This window comes from Neofelis nebulosa, chromosome 12, assembly GCF_028018385.1.
Source record: "Neofelis nebulosa isolate mNeoNeb1 chromosome 12, mNeoNeb1.pri, whole genome shotgun sequence".
NCBI classification, from domain to species: domain Eukaryota; kingdom Metazoa; phylum Chordata; class Mammalia; order Carnivora; family Felidae; genus Neofelis; species Neofelis nebulosa.
In genome coordinates, this window is record NC_080793.1 from 14,178,406 (window position 1) to 14,202,226 (window position 23,821).

General features: G+C 39.8%; 1 protein-coding gene and 1 long non-coding RNA gene across 7 annotated transcripts in view; one reads left to right on the forward strand and one right to left on the reverse strand.

Moving 5' to 3' along the window:
• LOC131491404 (glycosyltransferase 6 domain-containing protein 1-like) overlaps nt 1–5,433 on the forward strand; it is a 37,385-nt gene extending 31,952 nt beyond the window's left edge. The window contains exon 6 of the mRNA XM_058694311.1: nt 5,052–5,433. Coding sequence (XP_058550294.1) covers nt 5,052–5,112 — 61 coding nt within the window. The 3' untranslated portion in view covers nt 5,113–5,433. The remainder of the gene's footprint in view (nt 1–5,051) is intronic.
• LOC131491406 (uncharacterized) overlaps nt 1–23,821 on the reverse strand; it is a 99,080-nt gene that overhangs the window by 68,369 nt on the left and 6,890 nt on the right. For all 6 annotated transcript variants that reach the window (XR_009251431.1, XR_009251428.1, XR_009251429.1 and 3 more), the window contains 2 exons: nt 1,419–1,590; nt 777–865 (listed from right to left, as the gene is read on the reverse strand). This is a non-coding gene — a long non-coding RNA (uncharacterized LOC131491406). The remainder of the gene's footprint in view (nt 1–776; nt 866–1,418; nt 1,591–23,821) is intronic.

Below are 23,821 nucleotides of genomic sequence, written 5' to 3' on the forward strand. Positions count from 1 at the left end.
CACATATAAGACAGAAGATAGGTCACTGGTAGCTTAGGGCTGGGGTTTTACAGAGGCAGAAGGGCTGACAGCTAGATGGTACATGGCCTCCCTTTGTGGTGATGAAAATGTTCTAGAGGTGACTGTAGTGATGGTTCCACATATTTGTAACTATACTAAAAAGCCATTGAGTTGTATGCTTGAAATGGGTAAACTCTCTGATTTGTGAACTATATCTTAATAAAGTTAAGACAAATTAATTAATATTAAAAATAACCCCAAGCTCTGATGTGTGCTCCAGCAAATTCAAAGAAGAAATAATGCCATAATTACACAAACTCTGGAATGGCAAAAAGAGATTGATCAAGTCGCTTTAGGAAGCTGGCAAACTCTGATACCAAAACCTGACAGTGCTATCAGACTTCCTTGAGTTGACAGAGACAACGAAAGTTACAGGCCAATCTCCTTCACAGACATAAATGCAAAAAGTGTTAAAGAAAATTCTAGGAACCCAAATTGAGAAATATATTAAAAGATAATCCATCATGACCAAGGTAGATTTATCTCAGGAATATAAGGTCAGTTTAGCACTAGGAAATCAAACAGTGAGATCTACCACATTAAAAAATAAAAGCAGGGGGAAAAAAATCATAGCATTTCTACATAGATGTAAATTTTTAAAAAGCTTTTGATAAAAGTCAACACTCATTCATGACTTTATTTAAAACTTTCCAAAAAAAAATTGGAATTTCCTTAATCCAATCAAGAATATCTATTAAAAACCAAAGTAAACTTACCATTTGCTCAATGTTGAACGTTGGAAGCTTTTCCTCTGAAAAGAGCAATTAAAGGTTTCCTGATATCACTACTTTTGTGCTGTGTTGTGCTAGAGATTCCAGCCAGTACATGAAGGTCAAGGAAAACAAATAAAAGGTATAATTATCTACAGATGCTATATTATGTACATAGAAACATCCCTCCAAAAGATGAGCCAGTAGAATTAATAAGAGCATTTAGTAAAATTTCTAGATGAAGAATTACTATACCACCATCAACTGCATTTCCAAATACCAACGATAAATTGTTAAAAGAGGTCTTTTTTACAAGAGCATAAAAAATCAAGTATTTAGAAATAAACCTATCAAAAGATATCCAACACTTCTGTATCTATTGAAAGACACTAAATAGACTAAAATAAATGGTGAACTGGAAGACTTGATAGGGCTAAAAATGTCAATTCACTCAAAAACCATTTGCCAATTCAAATCAATACTAATTAAAATTCCCAACAGGTTTAGTTTGTTGCTTTTGGTTTTGAGGTGGTGGTGTTGTTATTGTTGTTGTTTTTAGAATTTGACAAGCCCACTTAAAACTTTATGGAAACTTTAAGGACCAAGAATATCCAGAACACTTAAAAAAAAAATAAGCTGTTGGGGCACCTGGGTGGCTCAGTCAGTTGAGCGTCCAGCTTCAGCTCAGGTCATGATCCCGCGGTCTGTGAGTTCGAGCCCCACGTCGGACTCTGTGCTGACAGCTCGGAGCCTGGAGGCTGCTTCAGATTCTGTGTTTCCCTCTCTGTCTGCCCCTTCCCCGCTCACGCTCTGTCTCTCTCTGCCTCAGAAATAAATAAACATTTAAAAAAATTTAAAAAAAAATAAGCTGAGAGGTCCTGCTATATCAAATATTAAGACTGATTATAAAGTAAAAAAAAATAATAATAAAGACATCCTAATATTGTTAAAGAAACTGACAAATCAGTGGAACACAACTAAGATATGCAATGACTCACACATAAATGAACACTTCATACACGACAGGCATGGTTATTTGAAAAAAAAAAAAAAGATGATCTTTTCAGTAAATGGTGCTGGGAAAACAGAATATTCCTCTGGAAAAAAAGGAAACTGTGCTCTTTCTCACCAAACACAGAAACCAATTCCAGGTGAATTAAAAACCAATTCTAGGACTACAAGTGTCCCCTTCCTTCCTTTTCCTTATTTTCCTGAATAAGTCCTAGAGTCTTGAGGTAGGGCAAAGCAAAACAGGCATCAACAACCTCACACCCACTCCACTCCTTCAGTGTCAGCCCTCTGGCTCAAGCTGTAATCTCTCACCTGGATTATTAAAATAGCATCTTACTGCCCTCCCTGCTTCTGCCCCTGCCTCCTTCCAATCTGTTCTTAACACAGCAGCCAGGGGGATCCTATTAAATGGTACATGAGACCATGTCCCTGCTCGAAACTCTGTTATGATTTCCAATCTCAAAATAAATGTGATAGTACTTACTGTGATCCTTAAAGGCTCTTATCTCCTAATACTCTCCCCCTCTATCTCTGTGTGTTCCTTCTCGCTGTTCCTTGAACTCGCCAGGCATGTTTCCACCTCAGGGCTTTTGCACTGACTATTTCCTCTGCCTGAAATGCTATCTCACTATCTGTTTTTTACTCAGAGGCCTCCCTGACCACCTGATTTAAAATTATAGACCTATGCCCACAAAACTTTTAACTTAATTCTTCCTTTATTTATTTTTTTCTCCTTCATGTTTATAGCTATACAGCACATGATACAATTTTACTTATTCATTGTCTTTATTCTCACAAGAATGAAGCTTCCATAAATTCAGGGCTTTTGTCACAGCTTTAATTTCAATCCCTCGAAAAGTAATTTGCATATAGAGAGTATTCAATCAGTATTTGTTAAATGAAAAACAAACAAATGAGTGATGACTTTGGAAACTGTTCTCAGATTCTTAGTTCATCTGCTTTCTTTTCATTAGTTAGAACTAGGACAAAAGAAGTACATTAAAACTAACACTAGATGGCGAAATATTACAAGGAAAGTAACCCTAGTCAACCCATCCTTTCCAGAAAAGCCAGTGTTTCCTCTGGCCTCCCCACTTCCCAGGCCGTTGCTGTTGTTTGCTGTAATAATTCAAATTTCACTGATGTATGCCCCACCTGCATAAATGTTATTCTGCATTTCAGTTCTTCCATATGTGCTAGTACAGAACATATCAATACATGTTACCCAGTTCCTCCCCGCCATCCCTTCCAATCCCCAACCTATCTTCAATTGAAGTCACCACTCACTAAAGCCCTCAGGTTTCCAGAGCTGTAGGGTGGTCTGTGGAGAGAAAGAATCTGTCTCCTCTAGGTTACACTCAGCTAGATTTCACAGATTTTACTCCCACCTCCTCTCTCCCCCTAGAGCCCACATTGGACCCATGGGGTCTATGGGTTAGGGATGGTTTGAATGACAGCTACCAGGGGATTAGTAAGAATCACTGTTTCCCTGAACTACTAATGGCCTCTTACCCGGCCAAGTTTAAGGCTTCTTGACTGCTCACTCCCTAAGGACTGGTTATCCCACAAGGTGACGCGACTCAGTGTTCCTGCCAAGAAGCTGCTGTCACTAATCTGCCCTGCCAGTTCATACCAGGCCAGGGTGACCGACTTGTCCAGGTTGCCAGGGACTTTCCCAGTTTTAGCATAGGAAGTCTCCGGTTCCAGGAAATCCCTCCATCCGGGGTAAACTAGGACAGTTGGTAACTTTACAGATGACAGATCTGTCTGCTCTCCCTTCAAACTCAGATCAGAACTGTCACATGAGTGCAAAATTTTTAGCACACATGTAGATTTTTATTCTCTCTTCCTGTTTCACACAGGGTCATCACCTAGTCTGTCTATTCTGTCTCCTTTGTGTCACCTATATTCATTTTCCCCTCAACGTGCTCACTGTAAAAGTTAGTGGAAAACTACAGTGATCAAGAAGAGACAGGACCACTGAAGATTCAGAGCCTTCAGAAATGAAGCTTTGGTTCACATCACCCAGTATAGGCGCTGTCTCAGAGCAAGGGAAGATGAAATGAATTAGGGCTTGAGGAAGGAAGTTATAAACATTAACTACAGGCTCATGACCAGATAGAGAAAAGGACTAATATCTGGTCATTCTTTTCTTCTTTGCTTAATGTGTGTGTACGTATGTGTATGTTTATGTATTTTGGTATATATTAACTAGGTTTTTTTTCCCTTCTCCTTTCCCATTGTAATTTTAAGAATTAATGGCAGTGGTTAGCTTTACAATTTCATTTTTAGGTTACAGAATATTCAAGAGGGATTCCCACTGAACTTGAGTAATTCACATCATCCAGAGATTAATGTAATGACATTTTGGACCCTTCCTTTTTGGAGAAAAGGTGAGAGGGCCTATTTCTACAAAGGATAGTTGGATCTTGCCAAAGAAATGGCTGGAATTTGTTATTGCTGCCTCAGAAGTTGAAATATATGTAGGAAGTTGTAAATGGCTATGGAGTAGGCGACATCATGAGCTGTCCCAGTCATTAAACCATTCCCTCTCAGTCCAAACCTACTTTTACGTTCTGCTTTGCAATGCTAGGGGTGGGAGTATGAGAACTCTGTGTCTATGTTGTCAGTCGACTGGCTGCTCAATTCTGCAAGGCAGGAGGCGGGAAAAGGAAAGCACTCCTTTCCTGACAAGTGGTTAGTGATGATAACACTCAACTTTTGGGAAGGCACTTCTAGAACCAGCCTCAGCATGCCTAATCAAAGACATCAGTGATAGGCCATGGCCCCTGCCCAGCAGCCTGAGGGCCCCTCCTTGGGGCTTCCTGTTGTCTCCCCAAGCCTAGAGCACAGCTTCATCCTGGAGTTCCTCTCTCTGGGTTAAGCTCAGTATCTCCTTCTTTGCCTTTTCAGTTCTCCAAAACTGCTTAACAAATTTCCTATATTAAATTCTGTTGAAATGCCAAGGTGTGTTTTCTGTTGTCCTGAACGTATCCTGACCAATACAGTCACCCTGCTAAGTAAAGAACCCTAACCACCTGCAGTGCTAGCTAAAAACAAAGGAAATATGAAATAAGTGGTAGAAAAGGGAAATGATAAATATTGACTATGACCTATGACCAGCTAGGACTTTTTACAGCAACAAAGACTATACCATTAAGGCATGTTTTTGTCACGTACATATTAAACAATGATTTGTATGTTTTTCCCCTCCCCTTTACAGTTTTCTATGGAGTATGGGTGGAACTTAATTTACAATTTTGTTCATAGGTCACCAGGCCACAAAAACTCACCTCTGGACTCTCTGGAGAGGAATGAGGATCACCAGTAGATCCTGAACTTGAGAAGGATACGAGGAATAATGGGATTCTGAGCCTCTCTTCTTCTTCGGGAGGAAGGAGAGAGTGTCTTTGTATGACAGGCAGTAGGAGGAAAGTATTAAACAGGAGTAGAAGAGTGAACTTAAATGCTAAGTAGTAAAAAGGGTGGGCTATATAGATGCTGAGTCCATTTGCCCTCAAATTCATGTCTGTCCTTCTGGTGCTCTGCAACATATGACGGGGGTGCTGACTTCTCTCAAATGTGGTGCCCAGGCTCACTATCAGCTGGTTTCTGAAGGACTAGAGGAAAAGGGCAAGAAGGGCTAAGCCAGTCTCCCTTTCTCCCTTTCTCTCCTTTTAAGTTTATTTATTTTGAGACGGCAAGGCTGAGAGAGAGAGACAGAGACAGAGACAGATAATTCCAAGCAGGCTCCACACTGTCAGTAGAGAGCCCGATGCGGGGCTCGAACCCACGAACGGCCAGATCATGACCTGAGCCAAGATCAAGAGTTGGACGCTCAACTGACTGGGCCAGCCAGGCGCCCCTCTCCCTCTCTCTTCTATCTCAGGCACTTCTCTGGCAGGGACTGTAACTCCTTAGGGGCCCCAGTACTCACTAGACAGGTCTTTGAGTAACACAGCTTTCTCACTTTTGTCTCTCCGGGATACAAGCAGTGGTTCTTCCACTGTTACTAACCTTTGAGTTGCTTCATTTTCTCAGTTAGGTGCTCAGTTCTATAGGGTAGCCATTTCCTTGTATTATATTTTCTCTGTTGTAAATACTAAAACATGGTTGCTATTTTCCTGGTCGTCCCTGACTATTAAAACAGATGACCGCTAATCCCACTCCCATACATTATGATGCTATACATTGTAACGTATAATCCCATCCATTATAATGCCATCAATATTCTGAAACTTTCCCCCTTCTGGGAATTTATATAAAAATATATCTACACACTTATAAAATGAGGTTTGTAAGAGGTGATTCACTGCAGGATTGTTTGCGAAGCCAAAATTGAGAAACAAACACATCACTTTCTGTAAGGGAACTGGTTCAATAAATACTGGGACGTCTACAGAGCTGTGAAAAAGAACAAGGAAAACCCCTATGAACGAACACAAATTACTCAGTGAAGAGAGCACGGAATAGAAGTCGTGTGTTATCTTTTGTGTAAGAAGAGAAAGAGTAAGAATATAAGTTTGTACTCGCATAAAGAAACACACACACAGAAGTAATACAAGTGGTTACCTACAGTGGGTAGGGGTGAAGGAGAACAAGGTAGACCGAGGTAGGAGGGAGGATTCTTAGTATACACTCTGTGTTGTTTGGCTTTTGAGCCATAGAGTCACATTACCCATAGAAAAAGTAACAGAAACTATAAAAATGCACAAAAAAAGAAACAAGTGCAACCTAGTCGCTAAATGACAAACAAAACCAATATCAAAATACTTCGTTTAAAGTTGTAGGAAAGTAAAAGGTGAACAAAGACTACATACTGTATGATTTCGACTCGATGACATTCCGAAAAAGGCAAAACTATGGAGACAATAAAAAGATCAGTGGTTGTCAAGGGATTGGAGGAGGGATAAACAGGCAGAGCACAGAGGATTTTTAGGGCAGTGAAAATACTTTCCACGATATTATAATGATAGACATATGTCATTACACATTTGTCCAAACCCATGAAATGTACAACACCAAAAGTGAACCCTGAGGCAAACTACAGACTTTGGGTGATTATGGTATGTCAGTATGGGTGCATCCTTGGTAATTAATTGATTGATTGATTAATTAATTAAAATAAAAATGTACCATTCTAGTGATTGGGGGAGGCTATGCATGTGTGGGGGTAGGGAATATGTGGGAAATCTCTGTACCTTCCTCTTAATTGTGCTGTAAACCTAACACTGTTCTAGAAACATAAAGATGAAAGACCAGGGAGAGGAAAAGAAAGACAGCAAAGGACTCCAGTCCTCATTTCTGCTACTGTTAAAGAAGCCATTGTGGGTATTTTAACTCCCTTCCTCTACCCATTCAAGTTTTGGTTGCCCTTGGCTAGCATAAGCCAGTTAAGGTTCTTTGCCAAGTTGAATAACTCAAACTTAGATTCCTGAGGTATCCAAGTCTGTCTTGTTTTTTGTTAGATTTAATAACTGGGCATGTTAAAAGAAGCATTCCATACTCTGCATAAGCCTGGCTTTACAGCAGTAACCCTAATTTACCTTTGATAATCAGGGCCAATCATGCCAACCAACATTAGAAGCCTTACTTCTCTAGCTGTGAACTGAGTTTCTTTCTTCTTCTTTTTTTAATGTTTATTTATTTTTGAGAGAGACAGAGAGACAGAATGCGAACAGAGGAGGGGCAGAGAGACAGGGAGACACAGAATCTGATGCGGGGCTCAAACCCACAAACCGTGAGATCATGACCTGAGCAGAAGTTGGACCCTTAACCAACTGAGCCACCCAGGTGCCTCGAACTGAGTTTCGTGACGGATCACAGTGTTTCATGAAATGCAACAATGATACCACAATGATACCAAAAAAAGCATTCAGTGATTTCATGGATTATATTAATGGTAGAATTATAACAAATAGAAATGGCAAATCCAAACAGATTAAATGTCAATTTTGATGATTAAAAAATGTTTCCCCCAAGGCTTCCAGATAAAGATGGAAGATTGAACATACTAATTCAATTTCACTTCCTCTGAAAGCTCACTAAAACTACCGTAAAGGGATTTTTTTTAAAGCCCATAAAACCATAAATACAAAGAGGAGAGGAGACAATAGCAACAAAATTTTGGAAGCCGGGATGCAGACAAGTGACTTGGGATATAGTGCAGAAAGCCAAGAACTGAACTGAAATGCATCACAGAATCTTCCAAAGCTTTGCTCAGGAACAGAGTGGACTTTTGGAAGTGGGAGGTAAAAAGGGATATTAGATAAGGGTTGATAGAATGCAGTTTTAAAATACACCCCCCCCCCCGCCCCGACCTCGAGTGTAAACTGGATTTAGTGACTCTCTTCTAAAGAACAGTGCATGGAAAGAGAAACAGTAAGTAGAGGAACCTGAGATACTACCCCAGCCAAACGCTTAAGGTTAACATCACCAATCCTAAGTCATATTGATGCCATGTACCCCTAATATGATGCAGTGAAAAGGGCAGTTTGTCTGTGTGGTAGTCTTCCCCCAAATCCGTATTCCCGATGTAGCCACAGCAAACCCAACCAGCAGGCAAACCCAAACTGAGGGACAGCCCACAAAATACCTGACCAGCACTCTTTGAAACTGTTATGGTCAGGAAAGATCAAACAATGGTCACAGAATGGAGACGAATGGAACACGATGACTGAATGCAATCTGATATCCTGAAACAGAAAAAGGGCATCATGGAAAAACGGGTGAAATCCAAATAAAGTCTGTGGTTTAGTTAACACTATTATCCTCACGTTAATTTCTGTTTTGGTAAGTGCAGCTTGATCATAAGAGACGTTAACATGAGAAGCCCTGGGAACAATATACAGGAACTCCATACTGTCTTTGCAACTTTTTTGTAAATCTAAAATTATTTCCAAATAAAAAGATTTTAAAATACAAAAATCAGGAAATGAGATAGAGCTCGCATTCCCTTCCTGCACTGGTAACTACTCCTGCAGAAGACTACAACTGGTGAATGGAGAAGGACAGAACAGCTGCGGGAAGAAGTATCCTACCAGAAAACAGGAGTATGACCTAAGTATGTGCATACTTTTTAAAGATTTTTTTTTAATTTTTAATTTTATTTATTTATTTTAAAGATTAAAAAAAATTTTTAATGTTTATTTCTGAGACAGAGACAGAGCATGAGTGGGGGAGGGGCAGAGAGAGAGAGAGAGAGAGAGAGAGAGAATATGAGAGAGAGAGACACAGAATCTGAAGCAGGCTCCAGGTTCCAAGCCGTCAGCACAGACCCTGACGCAGGGCTCGAACTCACAAACCATGAGATCACGACCTGAGCCGAAGTCGGTCACTCAGCCGACTGAGCCACCCAGGTGCCCCTAAGTATGTGCATACTTAATGCTAAGACCCAATACGCCTTAGAACCAGGCATCGGAGCCCCACAGGGTAGAGGCCCTACATATCAAAGAGAGAGGGAGAGAGAGAGGGAGCAAACACTGATGAAGGAATACATGGGTACCGTTATCACTCAACACCCAGCACTCAGTGCTGGCACAGTGCAATCTATAACCTTAGATATTTCATTTTGTGACACTAACTCCATTTAGGCTCAGGGAGATGCTTCTCCACTTCTCTTGCTCTTATCTTCCTTTCTGCTCAAAATAAAAGATGACTGTCCCTGAATGCAATGTAGGTGTGTGGGCTGTGCTTCTGCTGTCAGAGACACACTTTGCTACAGAGAGAGTTTGCACAGCAGAAGCACTTTGGTAAAAGAAAATACGAATTATCTAGTATGACAAATCCTTCCTCTCTGAGAGCATGAATGAAATAGATACTTGAATATTAAAGTCTCAGAGGGTGGAATATCCTTTTTTTTTTTTTTAATCTCATTTTGGATTCCATTTGGAGAATTCTAATAGGATTCTAATAGCGTTCTAATAGAATGCTAATTAGCATACTATTCAACACTGGTACACAGCTGAGAAACATTTTGTAATTTTAAATAATACTACATAATTCATATTATTCTTAAATCTGTGCATATGTCTAGCAGTAATATGTGGGAAGCAAGTATTCATACTTTACACTGATGGATACTAATTCTAGAATTGTAATTAGTTTTACTTTTTTTTTCATTTTAGTGATCTCTATGCCCCACGTCGGGCTCAAAGTCATGACCCTGAGATGAACAGTTGCATGCCAGGCACCCCAAGAATTAGTTTTGCTTTTATAAAATGTTTAATATGATTTAATTAAAATGTCAAAATATTAAATTGAAAATTCCACCTTTAAAAAACATTGTATTTAAAATTTATATATTTGCTGATTATAATCAGAATCTTATCTTTTAGTTTTAATAGATTATCTTGAATGTTTTAAAAGAAAAATTAGTAAGGTCTACCCTAACTCAAGAAAGGTCTAATATAGCATTATTGTCAATAAATCAAATTTTATGTGAAGTTTCAGGGTAACATTTTGCAGAAATTAAGAAAAACAAAATTTATAGAAAAGGACATAATGATTTATTCGTTTGGCAAGCCTTTACTACTTATCCAAACATCACTAACACAGACATGTGCAGTAAAAATTAAAATTCAGTTGTCTAATAATTCACAGGCATCATTATCTCAAAAACCACAGCTTGAGATAATTTTTTTTTGTTGTAAAGGTATATATGTCAAGTCTAGAGAAGAAAAGAGATTTTATTTAGTAGTTTGATTTACAGCTTTTGAACATTTAGACATGTGGTCTGTAGGTCTCCATTAGTATTTACCCTGGGACACATAAAATTATACTGAAAGGCAATTTAAATCAGTAACTGGCACAAAGAAACACAAGAAAAAAAATTAAATGAGCAATTTTTAACCTCAGGAAAAGCACAGAATAAGAAATATGATCATAATATATTATGATGCTTGACTCTGCATAATATTTGCATAGGTGTCGTGTAAATACTGAATACTGACTCAATCAGAAGTTATGTTGAAAGGATACAGAAGGGAAGCAGAGAGGATGGCAGGATGAGAGATGACCCTCAGCTATCATAAAGGAAGTCATTACATAAGATCTAAAATTACTGCTCTCCACTCCCCATGCTGGAAGAGATCCACCGTAACATATTTGCCAGCAGAGATCTGGCGAGGTGCCTGGAGGTGTAATGCTAAGTCCAGAAGTCCGAACTGGTCGCTGTTGCTGGCCACCTGAGCCCTCAGCCATTGCATGGACCAGGGCAGCCTTGGAGACAGAAAGTCCAAGTTGTTGAAGCCCATGCAGAGCCTCTACCACCGACACCATGGCCACTGTGTTGACAAGTCCCTTCAGCAAGCACCGGGCTGGCTGGAGACAAAAGAGAACCTGCATTTACAGAGTGAGCCATCTTGAACGTCTTAGTATCAAGAACCTCTTCTGCGGTGGAGAATTTCTGCTTGAGCATTTCATGCAAGTGAGAGGCACTAGAGGGAGGCATCTAGGGAGGCTTTGCTTTTTATCTATTTTCTTATTCATATCTTATGGATTCTTATTTTTTAAATTCTCTTTATTTTAATTTTTAGCAATATAAAATAGTCACATATAGCTCCTACAATCAAAAATAAACTTTCATAAACTCACTATGGTAAGATTCCCCTGAGATTTGATCCTCGCATTTACCTTGCTATGTGATGACCATGCCCTCTACTTGTTCCTCTGTGTCATAGGACTCTGCCACCCCTACTGAGATTATGTGGCCCTATCCATCAGCATTCTCAGCCTAGAAAGGGCAGCCAGTCAAGTGCTTTTTAAAGATTCTGATACTTCCTTCACTAATCCATTCCTTGTGGCAAAATTAAACTGAGAGTCTTCTCGAATACATTAGGGCACCTCTGAGGGGTCCAGGGACAGATTGCACGACAGATCTAAACCCACACTGCTATCCCCTAAAATTTTTTATCCCTTCTTTTGGCCCAAATTATTCCTAGCTTTTCAGTGTTGTGGGGATTAACCAGCTCAGTACACTGTTAGAACTATAGCTGGCTACCCAGGCAACCACAGTGACAAGTGTGATCTTATCGATTAATTTGGCTTCATCTAAAAATTCCATTTCCATTTTCTTGGTCAAGAACCCTCAAATCCATCCCTGCAAATATTCTCCATATTTTCATGGCATAAGTGAGCATCCTCCTATAATTTTTGTGGATGTAACACTCAACTATGGATGTGCCACAATTGAGAACTGTTTTAGATAAGCCTAGGAGTTTGGGGTTTCTGTCTTGGTTTCTTAACCAAGGTTAAGCCTTGGTTTCTGTCATATATCACTATTCCATTTGTCAAGACCCCTCTCTTCCCCAAGCGGGTTTAACCCAACATTCATATAAAATACTTGGCAAAGTATGTGAATTCATGTACTAACATAATTTACTAAACCATGGAATCAATCTCTGAATTTGGTTTTCAGATACCTCTGAAAACCCTATGACCGTACGAGATTTTTTTCAACACTATCTCATAAAGTTCTGACAGTCATTCCACTAAGGCAATATTTTTGCCAGCTGAGTACGTCACCTGCTTGCTTTATATCATCCCACGTCATTAAAGTTCATGGTTCAATCACTCCTCTCCCCTTTTAAATTGCTCTATGGCAAAAGTCATCTGGTTCCCCAGAACTTCCTCCTCAGTGAGTACACAGTCCAATACCACACAAGATAACTTGATTAGCTATTTTGTCATTTCATAGTATGAAATGCCACTTTACCATCATGAAATATGAAAGGAAGTCTCTGCCTCTTGCCTGATCTCTATGTAATTACTATTTCCCTGAAGACATGTTACTTGCAGTCCACTGTCTGGAACCATTAGACAGTAAGCTCCATGGAGGAACCATGTCTGTTTTCACTGTATCCCCAGGACTTAAGCTATTCTTGACACATAGTAGGAGGCATCTAGTTAATATTTACTGAGCAAATTAATAAAGCCAAATTTCAATGCCTCTAAGACACTTCATTATAGTGCTTATTACATGTTTTTCTTCATCTGTTTTTCCTTGACTGAGTCATTCAGGACAGAAACCTATCTTGATCTCAGGTTTGTAGGTTCGAGCCCCATGCTGAATGTAGAGATTACTTTTAAAAAAGACAGAAACCTAGTAACAAAGGCACTTAGTAAACTTGTAACCAAGGTATAGGAAAGAACTCAAACAACTCCTACAGTAAAACCAACATCCCCACTACCATCATCAAGGGTGAAATAACTGAGAGCTTGAAAACACACAGGCTTATATGCATAGGAATGTAAGGCTGTGGAAAAGCTGGAACAGCTTAGGTTGCTAACACATGTAGAACCGGTCTTCCAGGAGATAAACAAACTGCTTTCACCCCTCCCCTCCCCAAAAACGCCCTTTTTGGAAACTGCTTATATAACTTTATACATCATTATAATAAAAGAAATATCTTCAAATTTAAACTAATTAGGTGTGAGTGGGTATTTTTCACAAAAATAATAATTATATCTGAAAATGTTAGGAGGTTGGCTATTAATAATCCATAGACTTGTTAGGGCAAATCAATTCAATGAAATTTCAATTCAATGAATTTTTCGAATATCAGAGACTCTCCGGGAGAGAAATGCAGGTAATTCTGGTGCAAAGAGAGCTTTGGAGGCAGAAAACATGCTTGGCTGGATTGGGGCAATGTGATGATTAGGGTAAGTTAGCACCACTGCACTATGAAGTAGAGGAAAAGCGGGGAAGAGCAGGGACAGGATGTCAAGGACAAAATGGCCCACTTTGCAAACTGCCTAGGGTTGCTTCAAAACTTAGAATAAAACATCCTTTTCTCTTGTTTCCACACCTCACCGCCTGCTCTCCAGTTAGTGCTATGGTTCATCTGTTTCTAAATTAAGGTTTACAGGAAGGACTCAGAGAGAAGGCGTCTTTCAAACAGGAACTCTGCTGAATACAACTACCACACTGCTCCCTTTCCTTGTGGTCACAAAACTGTGCACACCCAATGCTCTGACTGATACTGCTGAGGCAACAACGAACTTTCTGCCACTTTGGAAGGTCTAGAATGCTCAGAAAAATCTTGTGATGATTTCAACACTTGAATAAATTACCTTTTAATAGAGCTAGGAATGGTTCAGTGAGTGCCTATGGAACATGAAATGGATTAGCCTCACTCAAGGGGGAAGAAAATCACTGACACGACCGAACACTTTTATTACTTATTGTATTGCCACTCTATAAAAATATGGTAGCTTTTACAATTAAAAAAGGTAAAAGTTCAACTACACTGCATTATAATCACTTTGTTGAATTCTAAGAATAATTTAAATTCATTGCTTTTTGAGGAAATTTGTGTAAAATTACCCCTTAATTTTATGACATGCAAATTACAATGCAGATTGTTTGCCATGATTTAGTGCATGGCTTGCCTTTTTATTTTCCTTGTGGTGTATGCACATTTGGTTAATAGTAAAAACAGAACTAAACACAGAAATAATTCTCAACTGCTTCTCTTCCGGTAGAAAAAGTCTCCTTTTCTCCATCAAGAAACCAATGTTTAGAGGAAATGTGCAGTAACAAAAATAGTTACTTTGAGGGGCGCCTGGGTGGCTCAGTCGGATGAGCGTCCGACTTCAGCTCAGGTCACGATCTCACGGTTCGTGAGTTCGAGCCCCGCGTCAGGCTCTGGGCTGATGGCTCGGAGCCTGGAGCCTGCTTCCGATTCTGTGTCTCCCTCTCTCTCTCTGCCCCTCCCCCATTCATGCTCTGTCTCTCTCTGTCTCAAAAATAAATAAACATTAAAAAAAAAAATTAAAAAAAAAAAGTTACTTTGTTCTTATATTTAAAAAAAAAAAAGCTAAAAGGGAAAGGGAAAAAAAGCAATCATTATTTCCTTAATTGCTCTATATGGTTTGGCTAACTTGTAGTAACCACAACTCCTACGTTCAGTACAGATTAAAATTAAACTTCGTATTTAGACCATTTTAACTTTTCAGGGGATGTAAATCCTATCAGGAACAAAATGTGGATTTATCTTTACTTGAATCTGAGGGTCTACCATAAAAAACCACAAGGCAGTGAGTAGAAGAAGACTTGAAGAAATGGAGAGATGCATCCTATTTGTGATCACAGAACTGACTCCTCAACCATTGTAGCTCCCCTGGCTCCCTCACCGAGTCAACTAGTATCTTCGAATTTCTTTCAACCTGAGCCACTTGCCATCACCGTATATCACTTTCCAACTCCCGACGTCACATTCTCCTTTGAGTTTCCTTTGCCTGAAAAGGATCCTTTCTTCAGTGTGATCTCTTCTTGGTAAGACGCAGCGCTTCTTCTCCGATCACACCAGCCCGACCCGTCTCTGCCACAGATTCTGCCTCTTCACGCGCGTTAAGAGCTCCAGTCTCTCTGCTTCATGGATGCTCTACAGAAAAATCCTCTTGGTTACCCTCTGGTTGGCACTATTTTGCTCCTCTGATGGTGACCTTCCCTGCCGTTGCTAATGAACAAAACAGTGGCGTGCTGCCAAGCACACTGATGGCACTACAGCCACTGGGACTCACCAACTGGGACCGGTGCTCACGGAACCACCGCCGTCTGTGCCGTGGGTCCTGTCCTTTGACACTTCCAAAGCCTTGCCACTAATGCTGCTGACTTCTGTTTTCAGTGATACAGCCACTATCATTTCTACACCATTTTTCGCTGCAGCTCACCATGGTTTACCATTCTGAGCCTGACAGTTGGGCGTAGAACTATATGCATACGCTTCTGCTATACTCAAATCATCTGTCTACTACAGTGCTGGCTGAGTGTCCTTAAATCAAATATAGGCTCCTGAAAAATCTTCCTTATTTTAAAGAAGCAAGCATTTACTCTGCCTTTTTAGGAAAAACTTAATTCATCTCCAGTTGATACAGGAAAGCTCTTCTTTATTGAAGAATGCTAGATAATAAACATACACGGAATAATAAAATCAGAAAATCACTGTTTGGCAAACTCTGCCCCTCAATAAAATAATTGATTCAGGCAACAATTACCAGTGGATATCAAAAAATTAGCAAATAAGGGGCGCCTGGGTGGCGCAGTCGGTTAAGCGTCCGGCTTCAGCCAGGTCACGATCTCGCGGTCCGTGAGTTCGAGACCCGCGTCAGGCTCTGGGCTGATGGCTCGGAGCCTGGAGCCTGTTTCCGATTCTGTGTCTCCCTCTCTCTCTGCCCCTCCCCCGTTCATGCTCTGTCTCTCTCTGTCCCAAAAATAAAAAAAAAAATTAAAAAAAAAAAACAAACGTTGAAAAAAAAAATTAGCAAATAAAACAAATATAGCAAAATGCTAGTAGTGCTGGTTGAATTAAGTAGTGGGTCAATGCATTCAACCTTCCATATGATTGAACTTTTTTCAATAAAAAGTTGGGGCAGGAGTAAAGTCTCCCTTGATTTATTATGAGGTAGGTCTTTTTCAATGAGGATTGGTATTCCCTTACGTACATGAAACGCTGGAGTCATCTAGGCTTGCCCAAGATACATGGACTTCCGCGGTGAACACAGTTAAGCCTGAGCTGAGAACCTTGCAGGATTGACTTATAATTTTTGTCCTGATGCCTTCTTCTTTCCACTCCTTTCAACTCTGTCTCAGAGCTGTTTTCACCTCCCATCTGTTTTAAGAGTAACCCCTGAAAATGAATATGAGTTTACAACTGCATAGTCACAACAGGGAGCAACCAGAACCATCTGGGAAGGTTTCTCAAAAGACACGCATCCAGAGTTTGACTCTTCGATATTTCAATTCACTAGTCCTTGGGTGGGGCCTCTCTAAGAGAGGCATTTTTTGGAAACTATATTTAGGCTTTTACCGAAGAATTTATACACAGAAGAAGAGATGGGGGCAGGTTTAGGAATGGAAAAGATCAGTGTCAAATCAGGAAGCTAAAAAGTTCAAATTATTGGTATAGTAGTCGTTAATGCTGCTCACTGATGTCTAGTTCTCCTCTTCCCTGAACCCAGAAAACTATACTTTCCCCTGTCCATTTAAAGTTAGTTCCGGCCATGATACTGGCTTGGCCAATGAAATAGAAGCAGCAGTGGCATGTGTCACTTCCAAGCAGACGTCTTCAAGAGACAGGGCACAAATCGCTACATAACCTTTTCCCTGGCTTGGTGATGGTGGAGACACGTCAAGACGAAGCCTCCGTCTGCCAAGATCCTTAGAGGACTGTGACGAAAAGCCCCTGTCATCTCAGGTAGGACATGAAATGGAAATAAGAAATAATTTTTACGATAAATCATTAAAATATGAAAGTTGTTCAGGGCACCTGGCTGGCTCAGTTGGTAGAGCATGTGACTAATGATCTTAGGGTCATGAGTTGAAGCCCCATGTTGGGCACAGAATTTATGTAAAAATGAATGAAGGAATAAATAAATAAAATGTGAAGATATTTTTTTAAATATATGAAACTTGTTTATTAATGCAACATAATCTACTCCATCCTGACTTATAAACTGGCAAATCTTTTTTTTTTTTTTTCACAGAATCTAAGCAACTGAAAGAAAATGAGTTCCATCTCTAAACATTTACAGAAACGGGGCGCCTGGGTGGCGCAGTCGGTTAAGTGTCCGACTTCAGCCAGGTCACGATCTCGCGGTCCGTGAGTTCGAGCCCCGCGTCAGGCTCTGGGCTGATGGCTCGGAGCCTGGAGCCTGTTTCCGATTCTGTGTCTCCCTCTCTCTCTGCCCCTGCCCCGTTCATGCTTTGTCTCTCTCTGTCCCAAAAATAAATAAAAAACGTTGAAAAAAAAAAAAATTTTTTTAAAATAAACATTTACAGAAATGGTGTTAAATTGAGGGAAATGAGGGAGCTTTAGGGTCAGAGAGACCTAAGTTTAAACCTGTGGTGTCACTTTTTTGTTCTAATAATAAAATCAATGCATGCCTGTGTAACACACAATTCCCTTAATAACTGCTAACACTTTTGAAGTACTTACTATATACCAGACACTGAGCTGAGACTACCACATGGATTATTTTATTTCCATTTTACAGATGAGAAACATGAAATTTAAAGAAGTTAAGTAAGTTGCCCAAGATCACAGAGCTAGGAAATGGTAGAGTAAGAAATCTAGCGCAGGCAATAGAGCCACAAAGCCTGTGCTCTTAACCACTACTCATACTGCTCCCCCATGTGACTTTGACCAAGTTACTTGACTTTGAATCTCAGTTTCCTCCTTTTAGAATGGGTTGAGAGCTACTAGGCAGTGTTTTCATAAGGATTAAAGGAGATAATTGGGTAAAGCAATTAACATGATTCCTGGCATACAGCAGATATTTAAAATATGATAGCTATTATTTTTTAGTAGCAAATACGCCACTCCTTGGCCTCTTCTATAAATGAACACTAGTCAACATGGAAAAAAAATATTTGTCATGACCTACGTGAATTCAGTACTGAACAAAGATAGGTAACACAGATACAATAATCAACTTCTACATTACTATCCTTGCATTACTTAACGGCCAATATTGAAATGACCATTGCTGACTTCTTAAAATAGGTTTTTAAAAATAAAGATACAGTGTACTAACAAATACCACCCATAAAATTCCCAATGATTTAATAATTGCATTCAGCAGCTTCAAGGCCATTATGTCTGAGGGTCCAAGAAAAAAAAAGACTTCACAGGTAGTGAAAAATATTTTATGCTCAGCTAGTCACAAATGATATACTGGGGTTGATATATTTCAATAACCTTACGTTCATATATTAGCTGATAAGACTACAACAAGATAATACCATATTTAATGTGAAACTATTTTCTCTGGGTCTTTTATTTATTTATGTAACTTCCCCTTTTCTTTTGCTTCCTTATGCAATAACATAGGCGTGCAAGTATAGATTTTCTACGTAGACAATAATGTCTTCTGCAAACAGAGTTTTATTTTCTCTCTTCCCAATCTGGATACTTTTACTTCCTCTGCTTGTCTTATTCCATTATCTGGGACTGCCAGTACGATGCTGAAAAGGAGTGGTGAGGAAGTCATCCTTGCCTTGTTCCTGATCTTAGCAGGAATGCTTCAAGTTTCCCACCATTAAGCATGCCGTTCACTGTAAGTTTTTGTACATGTTCTTTACTAAGTTGAGGAAGTTCTCTTCAATTCCTAGTTTACTAAGACTTTTTATGAGGAATGAGTATTGGGTTTTGTCAAATAATCTTTCCACATCTATTGATATAACCATGTGATTTTTCTTAAGTCTGTTGACATGATGGATCACATTAACTGACTTCCAAATGTTGAACCATTTTACATGAAACAGTATATAATTTTTTTATACCTTCTGGGGGTTGATTTGCTAATATTTTGTGGAAGACCTTTACACTTGAAGACTTTATGTTCATGAGAGATATTGTTCTGTAGTTTTTTTTAATAATGTCTTTGTCTGATTTTGGTGTTAGAATAATACTAGCCTCATAGAATAAGTTAGAAAGTATTCCCTTTGCTTCTATCTTCTGGAAGAGATTGTAGAGAATTGGTGTAATTTGTTTCTTAAATGTTTGGGAGAATTCACCAGTGAACCCATCTGGGCCTGTGCTTTCCGTTTTAGATTATTCATTATCGATTCCATTTCTTTAATAATTATAGGCCTATTCAGATGGTCTATTACATGACCTTTGGTAGGAAGGGTTCATTCCACCCCGCTTGTTAAGATCTTCCAGAGGCTTCATGTTTGTCTTCTAAGTTTGGCATGTACCATTTAGTCCATGGTCATCTCTCATTGCTCAACTTCCTGTGTACCTTACTACTTGCATTTTCCCCCAAAATATCAAGCTCTGTCATATATCCATGCATGTACAGGGCTTTTCTGCATTCTTGAAGTATCCTTTTCTAACTTGTATTTATCCCACTAAACTCGGCTTTCCACAGAAGCCTTGCCTGATGTCTCCAGGCAATTTACCTGCCCTATTCATCATATACAAATGAAAAACAAAATTATTCTTTAAAATTATGAGAACAGATCCAATCAATATGGCAGAGAAGTAGGGGGACCCAAAGATCCCTTGTCCCTCAAACACAGCAGTGTTGAGACCAGAGGACTTGGAATTCCAAGTGTCTGGGATGCAGAGTGACACAGATGTCTCCAGGGGTCCACGGGGACAACTTAGCAGACCATAGGTGTGTGGCTGCACTAGGAAAGATAAAACGGGCAGCATAGGAATGGAGGAGAGGGAGCCCCTTCTGTGGAGAGACAAAAGGAAGAGAAAGAGAGGCTGTGGAAGTGTAGGGTTGTATTTGGACAAGAAAAAAACCACAGACGGGGGAACAGATAAAAACAGAGAAAGATCCAATTTCTAACTGCGGGGCTTTCTCCGGACTGGCAGGCTGCCCTGTTCCTGTGCCTGGAGAGGGAGAGGGCCAGCCCCGGGCTCGGTACCTAGCTCAGAGGTGCAGTCCACAGTCAGAGAAAGCAATCCCCTCCCGTGAGTGCTATGGGAAGATGGCAAAGAGCTGCTCCAAGGACAAAAGACCCTGCTTGCGTGCCAGCCAGAGACCCTTTGTCAGCTGGTTGAGTGGAGTGGCTCTACCCCAGAACTGCAGCATGGGATCAGGATCCTTTAAGACATCGGGGTTTGAATCCCAGCTGAGCGCCTAGGAGGTGTGGTGGAGTGGAAAAAAACGGTCTGCTAGCACCCAGCAGCACAGTGAAGATGGCCTGAACGAGTGGGTTGGGTCCCTGGTCTGGGGAGGAGAGACTGGGGTGTTGTCATTTTTCTCCCCATCACCAACAAGGTGGGGCTTCAAGGAAGGGACAAGGGGCTACCATGGAGGCGGGACCCATCCACACCAAACCACACTCCTCGTGCCTGGTAACTGTGTATCTGAGGGAGCAAGACTGACACTGACTGAGCCAGACAGCCCCTCCTTCAGACCAGTGCAGCCAGCGGTTTTGCATTTTCTGATGTAATTAATTCTTGGTCAATTCGTAGTGTGTGTGTGTGTGTGTGTGTGTGTGTGTGTGTGTGTATTTTTTTCTTCTTTTTCTTCCTCTTATTTCTTCCCTTCTATAGTCTGGTTGTTCTGGCTGTTGGTTTGTTTAAGCAGACATATTTAATCTATTCTTTTTATACCTCTTTTGTATTCTTTTTATACCTCTTCTGTATCTCCTTCTTCTTTATTTTCTTCTCTCTCTGGATTAAGCCATATAGTTTCTCTGCCTTTCAATTTTCTTTTCTTTTCCTTTTCCCCACCCCTGTCATTTCTCTCTTTGTAGGAGATAAGGCTTCTTCTACCACCACCACCCTCTTTTTTTAAATTTTTTTCCAAAGTTACTTCAATGAACAAATCAAAGCACACCTGGTGCAGGGTCCAAAACATCAATATGAGTAGGGATAGAGCAACCAGAGTCACAACAACAGAGAGCATGTAACACACTCCAAAAACACTTCCTGGAGGGCCAGGCTCTGGGCTCTGTATGACCCCTTTTTAATATAGTAGTGCTCACAGGTGCAAGACACAATTATTAAAACACATAAGGGACAGATTACTAGCCAAAATGACAAAATGGAAGAATTCTCCTCAAAAGAAATTACACAAAGAAATGACAGCTAAAGAAATGCTGAAAACAGATATATCTGATCATATATATCTTGATCAAGATCAAACAGATAATATCTGATCAAGTCTTATGACTTACAATAGTCATAAGATTAATCGCTGAGCTTGAAAAAAGCATAGATGACAGCAGAGAATCTATTGCTGCAGAGATCAAGGAACTAAAAAATAGTCACAATGAATTAAGAAATGTTGTAAATGAGGTGCAAAATAAACTAGATGCAGTGACCACAAGGATGGAAGAGGCAGAGGAAAGAATAAGTGAAATAGAAGATAAAATTATGGAAAATGATGAAGCCAAGAAAGAGAGAGATAAAAAAATACTAGACCATGAGGGGAGAATTAGAGAACTAAGTGACTCAATGAAATGGAATAATATCTGTATGATAGGAGTTCCAGAAGAAGAAGAGAGAAAGGGGCAGAAAGTTTACTTGAACAAAGTATAGTTGAGAACTTCCCTAATCTGGGGAAGGAAGCACACATCCAAATCCAGGAGGGACAGAGAACTCCCTTCAGACGTAACAGGAATAGGTCTTCTCCATGGCATATCATAGTGAAACTGGCAAAATACAAAGATACAGAGAGAATTCTGAAAGGAGCTAGAGACAAGTGGGCCTTAACCTACAAGGGTAGACATATAACGGTAGTAGCAGACCTGTCCACTGAAACTTGGCAGGCCAGAAAGGAGTGGCAGGAAATATTCAATGTGATGAATAGGAAAAATATGCAGCCAAGAATCCTTTATCCAGCAAGCCTATCTTTCAGAATAGAAGACAAACAAAAACTGAAGGAGCTAAAACAGCCCTGCAAGAGATCCTAAGAGGCACTCTGTGAGTGGAATGTTGCAAAACTACAAAAAACCAGAGACATCACCACAAATATGAAGGCTACAGATAACACAATGACACTAAATCCATATCTTTCAATAATAATGCTGAACAGAAATGGACTAAATACGCCAATCAAAAGACACAGGGTATCAGAATGGATAAAAAAAACAAGATCCATCTATATACTGTCTACAAGAGACCCATTTTAGACCTGAGGACACCTTCAGAGTGAAAGTGAGGGGATGGAGAACTATCTATCATGCTACTGGATATCAAAAGAAAGCTGGAGTAGCCATACTTGTATCAGACAAACTAGACTGTAAACTAAAGGCTCTAACAAGAGATGAAGAAGGGCATTATATAATAATTACAGGGTCTATCCATCAGGAAGAACTAAGTTATAAATGTTTATGCCCCAATTTGGAAGCACCCAAATATATAAATCAATTAATCACAAACATAAACAATCTTATTGATAAGAATATGGTAATTGCAGGTGACTTTAAAACTCCACTTACAACAATGGACAGATTATCTACACAGAAAATCTATAAAGAAGCAATGGCCCTGAATGACACATTGGCCCAGGTGGACTGGACAGGTATATTCAGAACTTTTCATCCAAAAGCAGCAGGATAAACATTCTTCTTAAGTGCAAATGGAACATTCTCCAAGGCAGATCACATACTGGGTCACAAAACAGCCTTCAATAAATACAAAAGAGATCATACCAAGCATATTTTCAGATCACAGTGCTATGAAACTTGAAATCAACCACAAGAAAAAGTTTGGAAAACCTCCAAATGCATGGAGGTTAAAGAATATCCTACTAAAGAATGAATGGGTCAACCAGGCAATTAAAGAAGAAATTAAAAAATATATAGAAGCAAATGAAAATGAAAACATGACAGTCCAAACCCTTGGAATGCAGCAAAGGCAGTCCTAAGAGGAAAATACATTGCAATCCAGGCCTATCTCAAGAAATGTTTATTTATTTTTGAGAGAGACATAGAGAGAGCACTCACAGGGGAGGGGCAGAGAGTGAGGGAGACAGAAGACCCAAGCAGGCTCTGGGGCTCGAACTCACAAACTGTGAGGTCATGACCTGAGCTGAAGTCAGATGCGCAACTGACTGAGCCACCCAGGTGCCCCCTTGGCCTATCTCAAGAAACAAGAATAGTCCCAGATACGAAATCTAACAGCACACCTAAAGGAACTAGAAGCGGAACAGCAAAGAAACCCCAAGGGCAGCAGAAGAGAAATGATAAAGATTAGAGCAGAAATAAACAATATAGAATCCCCCCCCCCCCCAAAAAAAAACCAGTAGAACAGATCAATGAACCTAAGACCTGGGTTTTTGAAAAAATAAACAAAATTGATAAACTTCTAGCCAGACTTCTCAAAAAGAAAACAGAGAGGACCCAAACAGATAAAATCATGAATGAAAGAGAATATATCACAACCAACACCACAGAAATACAAGCAATTATCAGAGAATACTATGAAAAATTATATGCCAACAAACTAGACAATCTGGAAGAAATGGACATCTTCCTAGACACACACACACACATTACCAACACTCAAACGGGAAGAAATGGAAAATCTGAACAGACCCATAACCAGCAAAGAAACTGAAACAGTTATCAA